Consider the following 19610-nt stretch of genomic DNA (forward strand, 5'->3'; position numbering starts at 1 on the left):
AAGCATTATATCACTCTTAAATATATCATAAAATTTAGCAAGGTCTGATATAAAGTATTTGAGAGAATAAGTAAATATAATTAAGAAAGAAGATTGTTTGAATGTGGTTTGTTCTTTTTGTTCTGTTTGTTTACATTGCTCAGATGATAAATAATCATCTGGTATGATGGGACATCAGATCATAGGAAATGTTAAATTATTAATCTGCCTTCTAATACTTCTATAACTCTTAAAATCATGAGCATACCATGTTTAAGTTTCCCTAAGAGATTCGTAAATTATTATCTAATTTTTCAAAAAAATAAATTAAAAAATTATTTATTTTTGTAATATGAAAGTCTTTTTAAAAATATGTTATTTATTTCCCATATTACTTTATTTGAAATGTTTTGACGGGGTGTTAGCTGCATGGCCTAAATAGTACAGTATAACTAGTGAGGGGTCATAGTAAAATTTTATATACTAATGACTTACTATTTCTTGAGAGTTTTATATAAAATAAAATTATTGAGAATAGTTCTGTTATAGTATTTTTGAAATTCCTTTTAATTTCAAAAATTTTCACAAAAAAAAAAGAGTTAAGTAATAGCATAAATTTCAAAACAAACATATACAAACAAAAATAATTATCATGTTTTCGAAAGCCAAAAATAAAAGAAACATTATTAAGTAGTTCTGAAATCAATATAAAATTTTTGTTCAACAGTTATAGAATAATAGAAAAACTCCATTATTAAATAATCAACATGTGCATATAACAAAAGGCTTAAAATGGAGTTTTAATACTTTCATATAACTATATTACTGATTTACACCTCATAACAATTTCATATATCAGCTTATCGAGATTCTTAAGTCAATATTACTTTAAAGAGAACTACAAGAAATAAAAATTAGAACAATTAAGTAGAATGAAGAAGTAGTAGAAAAAAGAATATTTAAGTAGAAATCTGAAACAAGATTATTTGTAGAAACTACAATCATTTGATTAAACAAAAAGCATTACTAAATGTTATTAAATAAACAGCCTCACATTATATTTCTTTCAAATAAAAAGTAGCAAGTAACAAGCAATAGTAAATTATAAAGTAATGGGGGTTATTTTATATAGAAAATTTCTGTAAATTAAAATGAAATCAAGATCTTACAAATATAAATGCAAAATAAATGATTATTTTTAGAGAGCAATGGATTGTAAAACATCAATATATGTATAAAACTGTATATACTTTAGAATGATATGTGAAATTTACAATGACTTGTATCTGCTTCCTTCTACCAATACATTAAAAGATGAGGTAAGCTTTGATCCCAACACATTAAATTTAGGTGAACTTTAAATTCTTTCCAGATGATTATTTTCTTTACATCTGGAAACCGACAGCTATCTGACAACTTTTTTTAAAGTAAACAATTAAGATTCAAGTAGAATATTTCTTAAAAATGTACAATTTAAACTTATGAAATAATAGTTTTTATAGTTGAAAACATGTTAAAAAAAAGTTGACAAATCACCAAAAATGACTGCTAGAACAAAATCTGATAAGACTTTTAGTGTATCAATCTACTAATTAAGAACACAAATTCATGTAAAGTAAGCATGTATAAAGCATGTCACAAAAGTTACAACATAATTGTAATATAAGCAGTCAACTTCTAATGCATACAAAATAAAAACTTTGAACAAAATTCTTTACAAAAAAACAAAAAAAAAAGTATGAGAGGGAGAAAGAAAAGGGAAAAAGTTTTCCTGTACCCTGTTTTTTGATAGCAATGGTTAGACATTCGGATATGAAATACAATCTGTATTAAGAATATTTTTACCAAAATAAAATGTTCTGAGAAATTTGTGCAATATTTAATAATGAAAATTAAGGATAAAGTTTGAGAAAATTTATTTTGCAACTTTAAATATTTTTTTTTAATTAACATAATTAAAATAAGTAATTTAGCCTCCTAAATTGTCTAATTATATTAACTATCTTTTATTAAAAAAATGGTTAACATTTTGTCATTAATCTTTTTAAGATTAACTTTTCACCTCAATATTAAAAATTTATATAGCGAATTTCCAATATTCTATTTAACAAGAAAATAATAATAATAATAATTTAAAAAAAACGATTTTGTTTAAATACTAAAGAATTATTATCAATGTTTTTTAGTTCTGAATCCTGATCAGCAGAATTCTTTTATGGGGATTCAAAGAGCAGTTTTATATTAACATAGTTTTGTGTCTTATTGATCAGCACATAAGAAAGAACTACAGATCATTAGAATTTGATCATTCAGAATTGCTGTTGATAGTATTCAAATGATATAGCTCAGTTAGCACTTATAAACAATAACAGAAGATCTAAAACGTTTTGTAATAAATTAATGTTGTCATGTAACAAATTTTGGCCACACAATTAATGTAATACATTTTGGACACATAACTTATGTAAAAAATTTCGTGCGAGTAGGAGAAGTTTGGTTGTAACACATTTAAGCATTTGAGTACATTATTGCTATAGCAATCAGCAAGATGTACTAAATTAGGAACTATAAAGACAGTCATATGACAAAGGTCATGTTTGATGAAACTCATGAATATGCATACAAAACAATTTCAAAAAATAAAAACAAAAAAAGGACAATGTAAAACAAAACAATAAAATTGCAAAATAAAATCAAACATAACATTAAAAAAAAAAAAACTTTGCTTAAAACAGTTGATCAAATTTCTAACCTCATCTGTGAATATAATATGGGCAAGTTTGAAAGATATGTTAATATATAGAATAAAAAATCTAGCAATAAATACTTTGATGTTAATACCAAATCTGCAACATGTTAGAATATATTCAAAATACTTGATATAAATGCACTATCTATGATTATAAACAAAACAAAAAACACTTTTTAAAAACTAGAACCCATTAGCACACAGATGAGTACTAATTATTTCATTAATTACCTTTTCTCTGTTACCCGGAGTAGCAGAGAAATATTTAATCTGAAGATCTGAATACTTTTCAGCCACTGGGATAATATCTCGAAATCTCCAATCAGTCCAATTAAAATTGTACAGCTCTAATAATTTGATTTTATCGTCTTCAGATGGGATAACATCACAAGGAGGTATTCGCACCAAATCGGGACATTTGAGATTTTCAAAGAATGCAACACCTCGTAGAGCAAACCAGCCACCATACTTAGGATGAATACAGACACCAAACATCTTAAAGGGGAGAAAAAAACCCATCTTAGATATGTTTTAAAAAGTTCTGAAACTTTTTTCTGAACATGTTATACTATCATAAATATCTTCTGTGAAATGGTAAACACAAATTTTTTACTATTAAAAATGAGAATTGTACTTATTTACAAAACTAATCTGTTTGCATCTAACAGGAGAATACTGAAGACTGCATTATTTAATAGATGTAGTTTCCAGCATTCTCCTTCCTTTTGTATCTCCACATAAACAATAGCTCAACTGATTGCCAATGAAAAATACAAGAAAGGAATAAGGAATCTTATTTTAGAATAATACTAAAAAATGAGAAAAATTTTCTTCACAAAAGTTCCAAATCTCTAAGGAGTTATTTGAAATGTAACCAAAAATTTAACACTTAAAGTGTTTCAATAGTCATAAATATTCGAATAAAAAGAAAATACCGCATAAACAACATCTTGATATAGCTTTATTTATGAATTGCAGAATATTTCAAACTATTAAGTTCATAAATATAATTATCATACATATTTCTTTAATAATAAAAGCTTCTATTTATTTATAATAATTTTAACTTTGAAGCAATAACTCATTTAAAGAATGCAATTTAGGAAACTTAAGAAAATGTTGTGTATGAAAACTAGTTGATGTATAATTAAATATGCTTACAACTAATGAAAAAAAAAAATGTAATTTTATCTCTTAACATTATTTCAGACAATCACTTATTGTAAATGGAATAATATTAAATATATCTTTATGAATTATCAAAATTGCATGTTAATAACTTTAATATGTTCAAAACATTAACTTGAATGTTGTCATTTTGCATTTTCCAGTTTATTGCTGTAACTTTAAAAGAAAACAGAAAAAAAAAAAAAAAATGTCTGTTCTGAAGAATGATAATAATCTCAAATGCTTTTTGCAAACAAGTTGAAGTGGGAACATTTTTGCTTCTATATGATGGGCAATTGGTTTCTGATTAAATGCCGAAATGGTAGCATTGAAAAAAAATATGTGTTTTCATTTTTAAGTTAAATATTTGATCACATTATTAAAAAAATTAATGCAATTCATTTTGATGCATTAAATGTAAACTAATTAAATATTAAAAATTAAATATAAAATTAATTTTTGAAATATTTATTTTATTTAATTCAAGGTATAATTCAGTTTTTGGTATTACATGTGCTAATTCATTTTGTAAAGGATAATTATGATTATAATATAATGACTTAGCAAAATATAATTATTTTGATTCACTGAAATTACTAATTTAAAGTAATTCAATATAGCAATTAAAATAATGAATGACTTTTTAAAACTATTTTTATTTAACTGATGACTAATATTTCAATTTAATATAATATTAATAGGAAATATAATTATATCAGTAAACAATAGAAATAGTCAGTTCATTTTATGCTGAATATTTTTTTTCTTCTTATTTCTTTCAAAATAACTGTGCTAAATATTTTTAAAACTATTCAGTCAAATATAACAATAAACAGAAATTGAACCATATATAAAAATTTTTCTCAAAATATAATATTTAAATCTATAAACTTTCTATTAGTATAAAAACAAACAAGAATTTCAAACATATATTTAAAGATAAATAATGTAATAATTAAATACAATAGAAAAAAAAAACCCAAGGGTTTTTTTGTTTTTTTTTCTTTTTCTAAATGCATATTGCATGCTTTAGTATTAATAGATATGCCAGTACAAAGCTTCTATGGACAATAAAATTGTTTTTATTAAATTATTACAAAAATGTTGCTTCATTATTTTTATGATAAACAAAACAGCCATAGGACTGATGTGCAATAGTAAAATAAATGTTCTCAAGCATATTGTTCTTACCTTCTCTTGATTATTATTAAATTATTCATTCTTTATTTTACAACTGGTTTTCATTAATTTCATAAGTAAAATGTTACTAATATTGATTGCTTTTATAGTATTTTACTGTAATATGTTTGCAAGCTTGGATATTTTTAGTTAACATTACAAGTATACGAACTGAAATCTCAAAGATGGAAAAATTAATGTGATCAATAAAATATGAAAGTGTACCTTCTTTTTCTTTTCATTGTCCAAACTGAGACTGTTAGGATGATAAAGATAAGCAGCACCAGCTGCATGAGCAACACTCTGCATTACTATTTTTGGGCGTCTGTTTGGATGAAGTTCAAAATCATGGATCACTTTTATTTTATAACAGGGAAAAAGCTGCAAATGACAAAAAAAGGTAAATTATTGTCCAAGAAAATTTATGAAACGATTTTTTAAAAAATGAAATAAATAATAACCTCTGGAATCTTTGAAAAATAAAATTTCATGCATTCATCAATGGGGTCGTTAATTCCCACCAACTGGTTGCTTCTTTGTAACAAAAAAGGAATAAATGCATTTTCAAACATTTTGGGAGCACTGATAATCAAGAAAGCTACAGTATCGTCATCATAATCGAGTTTAAATGTTGGTCGTACAAATGCATTATACCATCCAATCTGTAAGAGAAACAGTTTCTTTTTAATAATTATATAATATAAAAATTTAAGAAAAAGTATATAAACTGCATGCCATGAAATCAAAATCTTTCCAATGTAAATTAAGATATAATTAAATTTAAAATTTTTATTCTTACAATAGTCTTAATTAATTTCCTTTTGCAAGTTTTATATTATATTGCTTTATAATTAAAAAAATAACCTGATCCTACAATGAAATAATATTCAGATTTTAAAAATAAAAGTTTTATAATCTTTTCGCTATCAGGTTTACTTTTACACTTGAAGCCTGATTTTTTCTAAGCAATGCTGAAATTGGCTCTTTTGAAAGTAAACATAGTTGAAATATCTGTTATTTCAATATACCAAAAACTACTCTAAAAATTGCTTATATAGAAATTAAAGCATATCAAATAAGCAAAGCAGGTTTGAAAATTAGAGAAGGGAAATGGAAGGCTCTGAGACCTGTATTGCTTCAAGGCTCCAAAAAGGCTTAGTTTGATGCTGGCCTGCAAGTACATTTTGCTCATTTTACACTGAAGGAAATTCACATTACATCGAAAGTATGAATGTGTCAGAAAGTTCCCATCTAAAACTGATGCCACATTTTATCAAATCAATCCAAGTAAAAGAAAAAAAAAAGATAATAAAGATAATAAATGAATTCATTTAGTCCCTGTTTATATAATAAAATATCTGAAAATCACAAAATTTAATACATAGGTACAGAAGAAGGAACAGAAACATGATAAAACAACCACATTCATTCCATAACATCAAAAACATTTTTTTTGTAAATATACGCACGTAAATATTATATGAATAGTAAATTATATTTTTATTTATATTAGATGATATGCACAAAAAATTATCTATTTCTCTATGTTGTTAAACAGCTGGTGATAATTTAATACATTTTATCATTTTAAACTTTGCCTTTTTTTAGATACATAATAATATTGTATTAATCCTTTTTCTTAAATACAACATTAGGCTACTAAATAAAAAATTTTGCATTAACTTTAAAATGTTAATGCAAATGTAATGTTAATGCATTAACTTAACATTCATTAATATCCTACACACATGCCTTGTGATTTCAACATAATTGAAAATACTCAGAAATTTGAAATCCGTAATATGTTTATATATATATAGTTATAAAGTATGTTTATATATATATATATATAGTTATAAAGAATTATTAGTAGAAAATTATAAGAAATGAATAGAATTAATAACAAAGAATATTGAATATTTATCTTCTATTTTATTTTATATTTCATTTAGAACTGATGGTTATGCTTTAGTAAATTAAGATTAAACTTTTTATTCATATGTTTACTTAATAACATAACAAAGTCATACAATCCAAAATTTGTAAACATTAACACAAAAATAACATCAGTAAAACTATGTAATTACACTCAAAATAAAAATATATATTTGCTGGTAATTCATTTGAAATACAATATCTTATTCTACATACATAGTTAACACTAAAGTTAAATTATATAATAAAAAGTATCTAAAAGCAAAAGAAAATATTTATATTATGTTACTTATTTGTGAATATAAGTTACTTATCAGTCAATCATTAATAATAAAAACTGTATTCCAATACTTATAACAAATTTTAAGAAATAATTTGTAAAAAAACTCTAAATATTACTTAAAAAACAGCACACTACCTTAAATGAATGAAATTCAAATCCCAAAGGGCCATAATTTTTTTTCAACTGATGTAAAATATCTTCAATAGTAGAAGAATTAACGACGACCATTCCTTAACCTACATGCAAAAAAGTTCATTTAATTTAGTAACTGTAAATCACAAAACAATTATAAATGGAAGTTTAAAAAGGGAAGAATAACGCGGTAAAATTTTCTTACCTTAGCAACCCAGTTGTTTAGTAAACAGTAAACAATTGTACTCGCAGTTACAGTTTATATATGCATATACAAATTAATCTACAAAATCAGTCACCATGGTAGAGCCCGTCATTAATGACATTTGTAGTTCATCTTTATTATCGTTATTTGCGGGTTTCAGAAAAATCATTTTCCGCCAAAAACTATTAAAATAAATTATCTAAGAGGAACTTAAAAACTAATTGCATTGGTACAACAATTGTTTGAGTTCTAAATTCAAATGTTATTCTAATTGTATTCTATTGAGTTCTAAATTCAAATATTGTTGGTCAGAGTAAGCATAAATTAATTAACATATAATATATGCTTAAAACTCAGCCTATTAAATGTCCAAAACATTTCCCTGAAGTCTGTCCCACGTAGAGAACACAATAACAAAAGTAATTATGATTCGATTTGAACCGATGAGTAATATGTTTTATGGTGAGTGAAAAAGGCTATCTATTGGATAAATAGGTTCCATCTTCCCTTTCAGCTGGATGAAAGGGAATATGGAAATGGTAAAGAGTTGCAGTTTTCATGTCCCTATGACTCTCTTACTAATGAAGGAAAAAAAATTCATATTAGACGATATTACTACCTCATCAAAACGAGCTGTTTCGATAAGGTTTTTTCGAGTTTATCGAGTTTCTCGTTGGCTGAATTTCTTAAGACGTTAATTTATTGTTCAGTTATTGAAGTAAAAGAAAAATCCACCAATCCGATAACTATAACAATACATTTTATAAAGATTTTTTTTAAGAATGAACGGATATGGAAAAAAAAAAAAATCAACTGATGAGAACTTCCCAATGAAGTATCACAAGCTTAAGTTAAAAAGGAAACGAAGTTAGTAGCTGAAAATCATTTCTTAGTCTGAATTGTAAGAAATTGTATTACAGAGAAAATTCAATGCTATTCCTTATGATGAGACAGTATTCAATTTGAAGCACCTTTCTAACTTAATAAAAATGAAAATTTCAACCCCCTATTATTTCTAGCTTTTTCCATTTGAGTTAGATGACTTAGCCCGAGATTTTTACGCTCCCTGCAACCGGTTCATATAGAAGCAAAATTACTCTATCTTGTTCGTAACATAACATCTTCAAGCACTTCACAGACCACATTCCAATTATACGTTGTTTGATGATTTGTGCTTTCTAGAGCTGTTCTAATTACCATGAATTTTGAGACACCCTTTATTTATGACTGTCGACGATCCATTGCAAAATCACTTTCAATTAAGTATAAGTAGGAAAAACTAGAGAAAATATAAAATTTCATACTACTTTCTCATTATTCTTCATTGCAATAGATTATAATTCATTATAAGTGAATAACTATACTAGGTCATAATTATTATAACTGAAATTAAAATCGTGCTTAAGATAGGAGCGAAAAAGTATTGAAAAGGGAAGCAATTCTGGTTCATGTAATAAGCTTCAAACACTCCAATGAATTAAACTAAGAACCCATTGTGTTTCTTTCTGGAGAAAAAGGAACATAACATCGCAATACAACACAAGATGAAATGCAATTAGATATTATATTACATACGCAATCCCGTTTCTCATGTGACAGTTATAGGTCTTGTGAATATTGTTTCCCTTCGCATCCATTGAATCTAACATTTATTTTCTTTTGAGATTATATAAACTGGAATAATAATAAGCCCAAATATAAGATAATGCCAGCGTCCTTGCATAGGAATAGTGTATCTTCCACGTGATTTGGGCATCCCGGGTTCGAATCCCGCTTCTGGCATGGTTGTTCTTTATCTGTGATGTGTGTGAATGTGCACCACTGTAAAAAGGGGTTGTGCAAGCGAATGTGTGAGTTTCATCTTCATATGAGCTAGAAGTCAGACTTCTGCCCTCGGGTGCTCAGGGGTCTTCACCCTCAGAAGCTACTTCACCCCCTTTCCTTGGCAACGCGGACACGACATCATCATAAGATAATAGAAACACAATTTACAAATTTTGCATAACTATTGGATAAGTTTGGTTAAACAGAATTTTAATTCAAAGTTTTCTTTCAATTATTTTATGAACAATGCAATTATATCATATAAATTAGTTAGTTTAATCTTTTTTTTTGTAATATTATAGACGAAGATATAAATTTCCCTCTGGTCTAAGAGATTTTATAATTCACAATTAGGTCAGTAAATTGTTTTGAAACTTTGAATGTGGATTGATTAAGCGCTATAACTTAAAAATGAAAACTCATTCATTATTATTAGAACTGATTATAAGAAATTCTCCTTCAGTACTATAGCTCTGCTTGCCTGTCTAGTTTCAAAATAATAATAATAATAATAATAATCTTAAAATAATATTTTATTCCCACATATCGTGATATAATTATTAATAATTCCCACATATCGTGATATAATTTTTAATAATTCCCACATATCATGATTTTGTGTAATTATATAACAATATCCATAATATTCCCACATATTGTGATTGTATTATCATTCTGTAATATAATTCCTACCTATCATGACAGTGTGTAAAAAGATAGTAATTTTCGATTGATTAGAAAGAAAATAATTCTCACTAACAAATGCAACAAGGCATGTAATATACAAGATATTTGAAGCATTTATGAACCTATATCAAATATAAACAAGAAAATAACCTATTTCTTCTTTTTTATGTTATTATTTGATTTACATTCAGATACTAGCTGCAATCAGTTGGTTCGCCGGGAATAAGGGTTGGGTTCCTTTTGCAATTTGCTTTCAATTTTCAGTTTTATTTAAATGCATAACTTGATAGTTTAAACCATTACAAAGCATTTAAAGTGAGACAGAACATTAAAGTTTTATTATTTTATGCTACATTGTTAATAAAACTGTAATGAATCGAATTTCATGACATCATTCTATCATCAAAAAGTATCTGGACAATCTATTTCAAAATTGTATTGTTGTATTTTGCTATAATGTAATTTCACTTTCTGATTTTTTTTTCTTGTATGCTGTGCAGATAATTGATAGAATCTTTCTTCTTTATCCTTGAAAAAGGGAAGAAAAACACACATTTAAATATTTGATGAAATCACGAAAACAGTTTAAATTCTAAGGCAGCAATGTAATCAATTATTAAAATTTAGATAAACAAATTTTTTTTAAAAATGCATGACAAATAAATTATTTTGAAATATGATTAATCAAATAATCAAAAATATGATTTTTTTAAATTTTAAAATGGTATAAAAATTAGTTTTGAGACTTAATATTTTCGGCAGTTACAACTAAAAAATACCTAAATCTCGTTTAATTTTTAATCATTCAAATTTTAAAATTCTCGTTATGAGGAGTATATTTCCACCCTCCGTAGAATATATAAACTAAATGAAACTAAATTTGGTAACTGTAAATTCTTAACGGTCTGCCCTTTAGATAGCAAATTCACACGCACGCAGACACATACATGCACACACCACACACCATACACACACACACACACACTGCTTCCTCTACTATTAGTAGATATTTTGTATATCTAAATTTAACTCAACGCCTTTCACTAATGAAAATTACCAAAAATAATAAACTTTGTGTTGAATTTTTTTCATATATTATTTTCTAGTTCCAAAGATGTTTTTTTTTTCATACTAAAAACTAAAATTGCCAGTTCCCTCTTTATTTGTTTAACATGCTTACACACACACACACACACACACACACACACACACACACACACACACACACACACACACACACACACACACACACACACACACACACACACACACAATTAATTCTACCGCGACAATTGCTTTACATAAAAATAAAAATCTTACCTGTTATTTTCAGCTTTCAGGGTGACTATTGATTTAGTTATGTAATATATTCTCACAAGAATTTTAATCTAAGCAACTAATATATTAACGGCACGAAAAAAACCACACCATTCATTAGATACGACTTCTTACTCAGAATCCAAAGCAATCATCATTAAAAATAAAACTCTTATATTAACACTATCCGCACTATTTCAGGCGCAAGGTTCTTCCACGTGCGATTAATTAATTTAGAACGCTTTTACGACAACATTTTATTTCGGAGTTTGTATTGGGTGAAATATCACAACACGTAATGCGTGACGTCGATCTAGATCTGTCAACTGCTCATTCAGTTCTAATGAGATAAGGAAATTATGGAATACGATTTTCGTGTGAATCAAGGTTATTTCTTTTACGGAGGATATCATCACGCTCATGAAATCACTTCCTTCTTTTCCTAAATATATATATATATATATATATATATATTGATTTTTTTTTCAGTTATTAAAAAGCGCTTCTATTTAAAGGCACTATTCCCTTTAATTTATTTTTTTAAGATATCAGTTTCTATTAAGTGGGGGCATTATAGGGGACCGGGGGAGGGTTCTAACAGGAGCAAAGAGTGAAAATCTGAAACTCTTGTGGCTAATTCCTAACTTTACTTTTACACCAATATGAACACCAGAATTAGGATAGATGATTACGTTGAAAAGTCAATATTTGGAGAAACTATTATTTTTTTATTTAATATTCTTAATGATGGAACTGTTTTCTTTATAAAACCGTAAGAATTATGCTTCTAAATCATTTTTTGGGAAGTTATACTGATTTCTACATTGGCATTTACGTACGATTTAATGCTGTTTTATATCCTTACATGCTGTTTTCTCAAATACAAAATATGATAGAATTTTCTTACGAAAAACCTCATAAATTAAAATCTAAGACATATTTTTTTTGTTCAAATTTGTTATAATAATTTCTCAATATGTTATTCAGTTCCTGAACTAAAGAATAAGTAATCTATTCATTTAGAAATATTTTATGGCTGTTTTAATGTTTCACAATGTTAAAAAAATTGAAAATTTCGTGTTATTTATCAGTCGAACGCCAATATTCAAAGAATAGCTTAAATATAGCTTATTTTTTTAGTTCAGGAACTGAACAATATACTTCTTATTATATCTACAACATTTTAAATAAATATTTAATAAACCTTCAAACTAAAAAAGTTTGCTTTATACCTCTTTTTAACCAAAAAATACCTTTTTTTTCAATTAAAAAAGCATAAAAACTTTCGGCACTTAACTGGTATAGTTTGGTTTCATAGAAGTTTTTTCAATCTTTCTAATGCAAATGTTCAAGAATATAGCAGTTTTCGCACGTTTCTCAAAGAATTAATCTCGAACGTAGTGACATAACTTTTAAATACAATGAAAATGTATAACAAACCATGATACAGTAGACTCCCGATTATCCGCGCCTGGCACACTTAAGTTTTTTTTTTTATATTTTTTTTTTTTATTCCAAGCAAAGAGAAAATGCTTCCAAAGCAAGAAGCAAACACAAATGACTGATTTCTTCAAACCGGTGTAGTTTTACAGTTATGCTTTTGTAATTACATAATACATTACAGTATTAAAACAGTACATATGTATTAATTTTTCTGTGTATCCTTGACGTCCCTCGTAAGTACAAAGCACTTTCCTGTTTTCATTAACAAAATGCATTTTAGGTTAGTTTTGAGTGATATACTAAAATATTAAACGTTAGTTAAACATTTCCTGCTATTTATTTTACGTTTTATTGTACATAAAACGATTTTTCAAAGTTGGAATGACTGTTTTCTCTTTTGCTATACCCGTTTTCAGCTTTTTTCGGATTATCCGCGATTTTTGTTATCCGCGGCAGCCGCGCCACCCAATTCCGCGGATAACCGGGAGTGTGCTGTACTAAGCTACTATTATTATCGAAAAGGATGAACATTTTTTAACCTTTGGAAAAGAATTCTCATCTAATATTTTTAAAATCAAGTCTGGCTTAAAAAAAAAAAAAAAGCCAGACCTTTATTTTTTTTAGGCTTATTCCAGTACTTCATTGATAAAAATATGGTGTTTTGTTAAAAATTTATTCATAGGATATTTGAATATCAAAATCGTTATACTCCCGTGTCATTTACGACATGTTTGGACTCATTTGGATAACAAGTTTCAACACTTTGGAAGAGATCCATGGTAGCGGTAAAATGTTTTAAAGTATACAAAGTCTAAAGAATCTAATGAAAACCTAATGAATGCTGAGAACTTCAAAATGCTATAATTAAGAATTAAAATTATGGAATTTTGTATTTTATATATTTTTATTTTCATATAATGTATTGTCTCTTATAGCTGATTCGAAGTAAAAACCAGTGGGAGTGGTCTCCCGAAAACTTTCTTGCATACTCTCGAATAAAAGTGTTATAGTGTTATCCCAGAGAACGCATTGCATGGTACTGGCGTATAATAGTTATGAGATATTAATCTTCGGCGTGAATTTAGCATTTTTATTGAGTCTATCGTATGAATTTTGGAGATTTTTGGCGAGTAATCTCATGCATGAAGTTAATAGTATCATATATTGAATTTGTGTTTCAGACACATTTTTCTGGGTCATTTAAACCAAATTTGACATAGAACTACATTTGTAGTCACAAAATCACATACAAAATTAGATGTATTTAATTCGCTGCGTTTTTGAACTATCACTTTTACATATTTCTGAAAATACAGATAGACAGACTGTCAATCCTTTGTTAGACGGCTCAAAATTTCATAAATGTCGACGTTAGAGATGTTCAGAAATTTATCCATCTAGCTCACTTCATTTTGTAGTTATTGTGTTCACTTACATTGAACAGCCGGATTGATAAGACTTCCTTTGAACGGAATTTGTTCAAGAATTTTACAGAAATCTACAAATTTGGTGTATATATTGTATAACAAATTTCATTCGTCTAGCTCAAAGCGTTTCTGAGTTATCTTTGTCACAGACAGACATTTTCCAAAAATACATTTTTCGATCTTGATTTCGAATTTTTGACGATTACTATACTTTTATTATACTTCATATACAAAAAAGTAAAAATGATAATAGAGATTTTCATTCCAAATTCAGATTAATACAGATATTTGTTCAAGTAATATGAGAAATTCAGAGTAAATATCTGTTTCTATTCTTATAGTTCAAATCTTATAAAAATAAATAAAATCCATTAGAATTTGAAATAGATTTTTTACACTCTTATTATTTTCTGATACAAAACAAATTATACGTGTTTAATTTTATATTTATGATGATAATTGTATTAATAATCCTTTAATTTTGCAAAGAAAATATTTATTTCAGAAACTACTTGAAGAGCTCAGTTACTTAAAAGTTAACACAATTTTTAGGTATTAACATTATCGTTTAATAACAAAAGTTCTAGTTAAAAGTTCTAAACATTCTAGTTTAACAACGAAAATTGCTAACTAACCCGAGAACATTTAAAGACAAATTGGTTTTCACCTGTCAAAAATTCTTTCAAGTGAGGTGAAATGCTTTATTAAACTTTTAAAATATTTTTTTATAATAATAAAGAAAATTGATATTCTCTGTCAACTTAAATTTTACGTTAGCTCACATATTTTTAATGTATGAATTGTCTGATGTCTGAAATGTGTCAGATAGTTTTAGTGACAATGACACAGCACTAGAAGACTTTATTTTCGATTTAAAGAAAATTTGAATATTAATTTACTCATGAATCTGGGAATTACAACATGTCTTTCTGCTCTCTTTTTTAAATAAAGAAATAGAAATTTTATTGTTTAAAATATTTGAGATATTCTGCTTTAAAATTATAAACAATTGATCCTGACTAAAGAGAGTTAAAGAGAACTAAAGAAAATTTTTATTTAAGTAAGTGTAACAAATTATAGTTAGTTCGGAAAGAAGCAGACGATATTTTTCTTCCTTGGAATTCTTTTTACTTTATGTATAGTTAGGAAGGAAACAGACAATATTTTTCTTTCTTGGATTTTTTTTCGCTTTATGAATAGTTAGGAAAGAAACAGACAACGTTTTAATTTCGGTTTTTTTTTTTTTAAATTTTCTGTGGCTTCAAATCATTATATTTTTTTTAATAATACGATTTTCATTCATTCATTCATTTATTCTTCAAGAAAAAGTTTTCTACAATGAGATTACTACTTGTAAAAGTCACACTCATTAATACTGAAAAGTTTTTCTCTAATTTTACAGATAGTATGAAAGTTGAAGTTTATTTCACAAGAGCCACAATTTGTTTTGAAAAACGTTGTAAAATAATTAGATTTTTGAATTTTTGTAAAAAATCGAGTGAGAAAACATCTGTGTAATCAAAATATACCAGTTAGATGCTAATTTTTTTATTAAAAAATTGCAAAAATCGGAAATGTTGAGGTAAAAAGAGATAAAAAGCAAAAAATTTCTAATTTAAAAGTTTCTCAAATTATTTGTTCAATATCTGGCAGATTGCTTAAATTTAACTGTTGTTCCGACCTGTCACTGTGCTGCCCTCTTGCGGCAAAGGAAAATCACTTCAGTGTATCGTGTAGCGTGAGCGAGTGTGTGTGCGGTAGCAAGGCTGCGCCTGCTACGCAATGATGGCCAGAATAAAGGAAAAAGAGTTCAAAATTATTCTTGTGTTGTGATTTTTTAATAATGTGAGAGCTATCTACATAAATTTAGTGCATGTGTAATCATATGGTCCGTCTCGGAGGAGTGGAAATAGCGATCAGCGATGGATTACGTTTTTTTTGTGTGTGAAAATATTCGAAGTGGATTAGCGTAGGCTTAGGAAACGAAACTTGTGCTTGAGTGGTGTTTTTTGTTTCTGTTCTCTGTGTTTTCGCGTATTCTCTCGTCCCAATTCTCAAGGATAATTATTGTGGGTAAGTGTTCAATTACTTAAATTTTCATTATGTCTTTGTCTAGTTTGAAGAAAGACGAATTAAAGAGTTTGTGTACGGAATTAAATATTAAATTTGCATCTTCCGCTAAAGTTGTAGATTTGATAAGTATAATTGAGAATAGTGACATTTATAAGCAAAGAATTGAGGTTGTGAAAAATTTAATTAAAGAGATTTCAGACGAAAGAAGTAAAAATTCGGATCAAGCCGAAAACGAAAGGCGTTCATTAGAACAAAAATTGGAGATTGAAAGGCTTTCGCTTTTGCGTGTAGAGAAAGAAATAGAGCTTTTAAAGCTCAAATCCTCATCGTGTGAGCTTAGCGATAATGAACAGAGTTTTAGTTTAGAGAATTTAATTAAGAGTATCAAAGTTTTGACGATTCCTGTTCCCAAAAATGCTGAATGTTTTAATCTCTTTTTCAATTCGCTCGAAAAAGCTTTCAAAACAAAAGGAGTTAGTGATAAATTTAAAGCGGAAATTCTATTAAATCTATTAGGGGATAGAATTGGCAATTTAATGGTTTATATCAAAGAAGAAGAGTTGAGTGACTATGAAAAAATTAAATCTATTGTCTTAAAACAATTTCAACCAACTTATCAAGAATGTCTAAAACAATTTAAAAGTGCAGTAAAATTGCCAACAGAAAATTATGCGCAATTTGCTTCAAGAGTTAGATCTGTTTTTGAGTATTACATTCAACTTCGTAATGTTAATGATTTTTCTAAATTGTGTGAGTTAATGGTTTCTGATCAGATTTTTAGCACTCTTCCCCAAGATTTAAAAAGTCATATAAGTATTAAACAGGGAGAATCTGTTTTTAATGTGCAGGAATTAAGTAGAGAATGTGATTTATTTGTGGCTTCTAAAACCGGAACCAAAACTGAGTTTTCCCGCGCATTCGTTACGAATAGATATGAGCAAAGGAATTTCGGTAAAGGAAATTTTGAGAATCGTAATAGAAATGTTTCTAAAGTGTTCTTATCGAATACTAATTCTAAATGAATTATTTGCCAGAACAACAACTCAATATTTAAATGTCAGGAATTTCAAAAACTTTCTGTTAGTGATAGAGTTGCATTTGTGAAATCCCAAAACTTATGTTTTAAATGCCTCTCACCAATATGCAATGTGAAAAAGTGTTCTGCAAGAAATTGCTTTTGTAATAAACCTCATAATAGGTTACTTCATTATCCCAGAGAGTTTGATCATTTCAGTGGGAGTGGTAAAAACGAAACTAGTACCATAGTTAATAAAGGGGAAAGTTCAACTTTAAACCCGGAAGTTAATTCCTTTTACCCAACTTCTTGCGCAACTAATGAAAATGTGCAATCGACATTTTCAGCTACGAGTACGGTTGAAAATAAACAAATGAGAACTGTATTGTTAAGCACGGCTAAATTTTATATTCGAGATAAATTTGGGAATCTGCAATGTGTTAGAGGGTTGCTGGATGTAGGAAGTCAGTCCGATATTATGACTTCGGAGTGTGCAAACAGATTAGGGTTAAAACAAGAAAAAATAAATGTAACAATTTCATGTTTAAATAATTCCTCAATGACTGTTACCAAATTTATTAAAGCTGAAATTTCAAATGCTGATAAGAGCTTTAAGCAAAATTTTGAGTTTCTTGTTGTAGATAAAATCACTGAGTTAACCCCAATTAAATATTTAAGTGTTAAAGAACAAATTCCTTCTAATATTAATTTGGCTGATAATTTTATGGTTCCCCAAAAAGTTGATTGTCTCCTAGGTGCTAAATCGTTCTATCATTTGTTGAGGCCAGAAAAGATCTACTCATCAAATGCAGAGTTGTTTTTTCAAAATAGTGTTTTTGGATTTTTGGCTTGCGGTAGTGTAATGGAATTTGATTCCCCAAAAATTCATTGTGGGTTAATTATTGATGAAGATTTAAACAATACCATGAAAAAATTCTGGGAACTAGAAACTGTTGAGTTAGAGACCCCTAAATCCCATGAGGCAAAAATCGCTGAGGAACATTTTGTTAAAACTCATTATAGAGAGCCTAGTGGAAAATATGTAGTCACAATCCCACTTAAAGAGGAACCTAGTTGTTTAGGCGAGTCTAAAAGTATAGCATTAAAAAGATTAAATTCACTTTGGAGTAAACTATCTAGTGATAAAACTCATTTAAAATTGTATGAAGAATTTATTAATGAGTATGAAAAGTTGGGACATATGAGAGACGTGACGCATGAGACAGAACCAGAAACAGTGTATTACATGCCCCATCATGGAGTATATAGACCAGAGAAAATGACCACTAAGCTTCGTGTAGTATTTAATGCCTCTAGTGCAACCACGAATGGAACATCATTCAATAGCTTACAATTTAATGGGGGAATTGTGCAGGAGGACTTAATTTCAATTATGATGCGATTCCGCAAACATCCATATGCATTTATTGCGGACATTGAGAAAATGTATAGGATGATTTACATTCATCCCAGTCAGCGAAACCTACAAAGAATACTTTGGAAGGACAGTGAGTTTGGTTCAGTGAAAAAGTTTGAACTGTCGACAATTACTTACGGTACTACTAGTGCCCCATTTTTAGCTACTCGAACGCTAATTCAAATTGCAAGGGATGAGGGACACAATTTTCCCCTTGCAGCACCCGTTGTTGAGAAAGATTTTTATGTGGACGATGTACTATCTGGTTCTAAGACTTTACCCGTATGCATAGAGATGCAACAGCAGCTCACTTCCATGTTAAAACGAGCTGGCATGAACTTGCATAAATGGCGAGGCAATCATCCTCAGTTGTCTACCACTTCTGGATGCAACTACGACTTTGCAGACTGTGATAACAAAACTTTAGGTGTCACGTGGGACCATACTAATGACTGTTTTTGTTTTAAGGTGTCCATAACTTCAACGGATGTTCATACTAAACGAACAGTTCTATCCACAATAGCCAAGTTGTTTGACCCTCTGGGCCTCCTTGGTCCTGTGATTTCACTAGCGAAAATCTTTCTACAAAAATTGTGGCTTCTGAATCTTCAATGGGATGATCAGCTTCCTCCTGAAAATCATAGTGAATGGGAGAAGTTTTCAACCGAGTTACAGTGCATTAACAACATCAAGGTGAGCAGATGTATTCTTCCATTTTCCGACGTCGAAGCTATAGAGCTTCATGGTTTCAGCGACGCTTCTGAAGCTGCCTTTGGAG

At 28.1% G+C, this 19610-nt stretch overlaps 1 protein-coding gene across 2 annotated transcripts; it reads right to left on the reverse strand.

The window, feature by feature from the left end:
* Positions 1 to 517: 517 nt before the first annotated feature.
* Positions 518 to 11666, reverse strand: LOC129962032 (cyanocobalamin reductase / alkylcobalamin dealkylase-like). 2 transcript variants are annotated; one of them, XM_056075708.1, is made up of 5 exons: positions 11461 to 11666; positions 7428 to 7528; positions 5536 to 5736; positions 5300 to 5455; positions 518 to 3223 (listed from the first exon to the last, which is right to left on the reverse strand). In XM_056075708.1, the coding sequence occupies exons 2-5, from the start codon at positions 7518 to 7520 to the stop codon at positions 2912 to 2914; spliced, it is 762 nt and encodes a 253-aa protein (XP_055931683.1). In that variant the 5' UTR covers positions 7521 to 7528; positions 11461 to 11666; the 3' UTR covers positions 518 to 2911. The 2 variants fall into 2 exon arrangements, with proteins under 2 accessions (XP_055931683.1, XP_055931685.1); XM_056075710.1 differs by lacking the exon at positions 11461 to 11666 and adding an exon at positions 7630 to 7662.
* Positions 11667 to 19610: the final 7944 nt, after the last annotated feature.

This window comes from Argiope bruennichi, chromosome 2 (genome assembly GCF_947563725.1).
Source record: "Argiope bruennichi chromosome 2, qqArgBrue1.1, whole genome shotgun sequence".
Lineage (NCBI taxonomy): Eukaryota > Metazoa > Arthropoda > Arachnida > Araneae > Araneidae > Argiope > Argiope bruennichi.

Bases quoted from the DNA above. Each gene is read 5' to 3' on its own strand.
- LOC129962032 (XM_056075708.1), bottom strand. From the start codon at position 7,520: ATGGTCGTCGTTAATTCTTCTACTATTGAAGATATTTTACATCAGTTG. The intron at 5,737-7,427 runs GTAGTGTGCTGT...TTTCTCTTACAG, and splicing joins TTGAATTTCATTCATTTAAG to ATTGGATGGTATAATGCATT. The intron at 5,456-5,535 runs GTTATTATTTAT...TGTCATTTGCAG, and splicing joins ATTTTTCAAAGATTCCAGAG to CTTTTTCCCTGTTATAAAAT.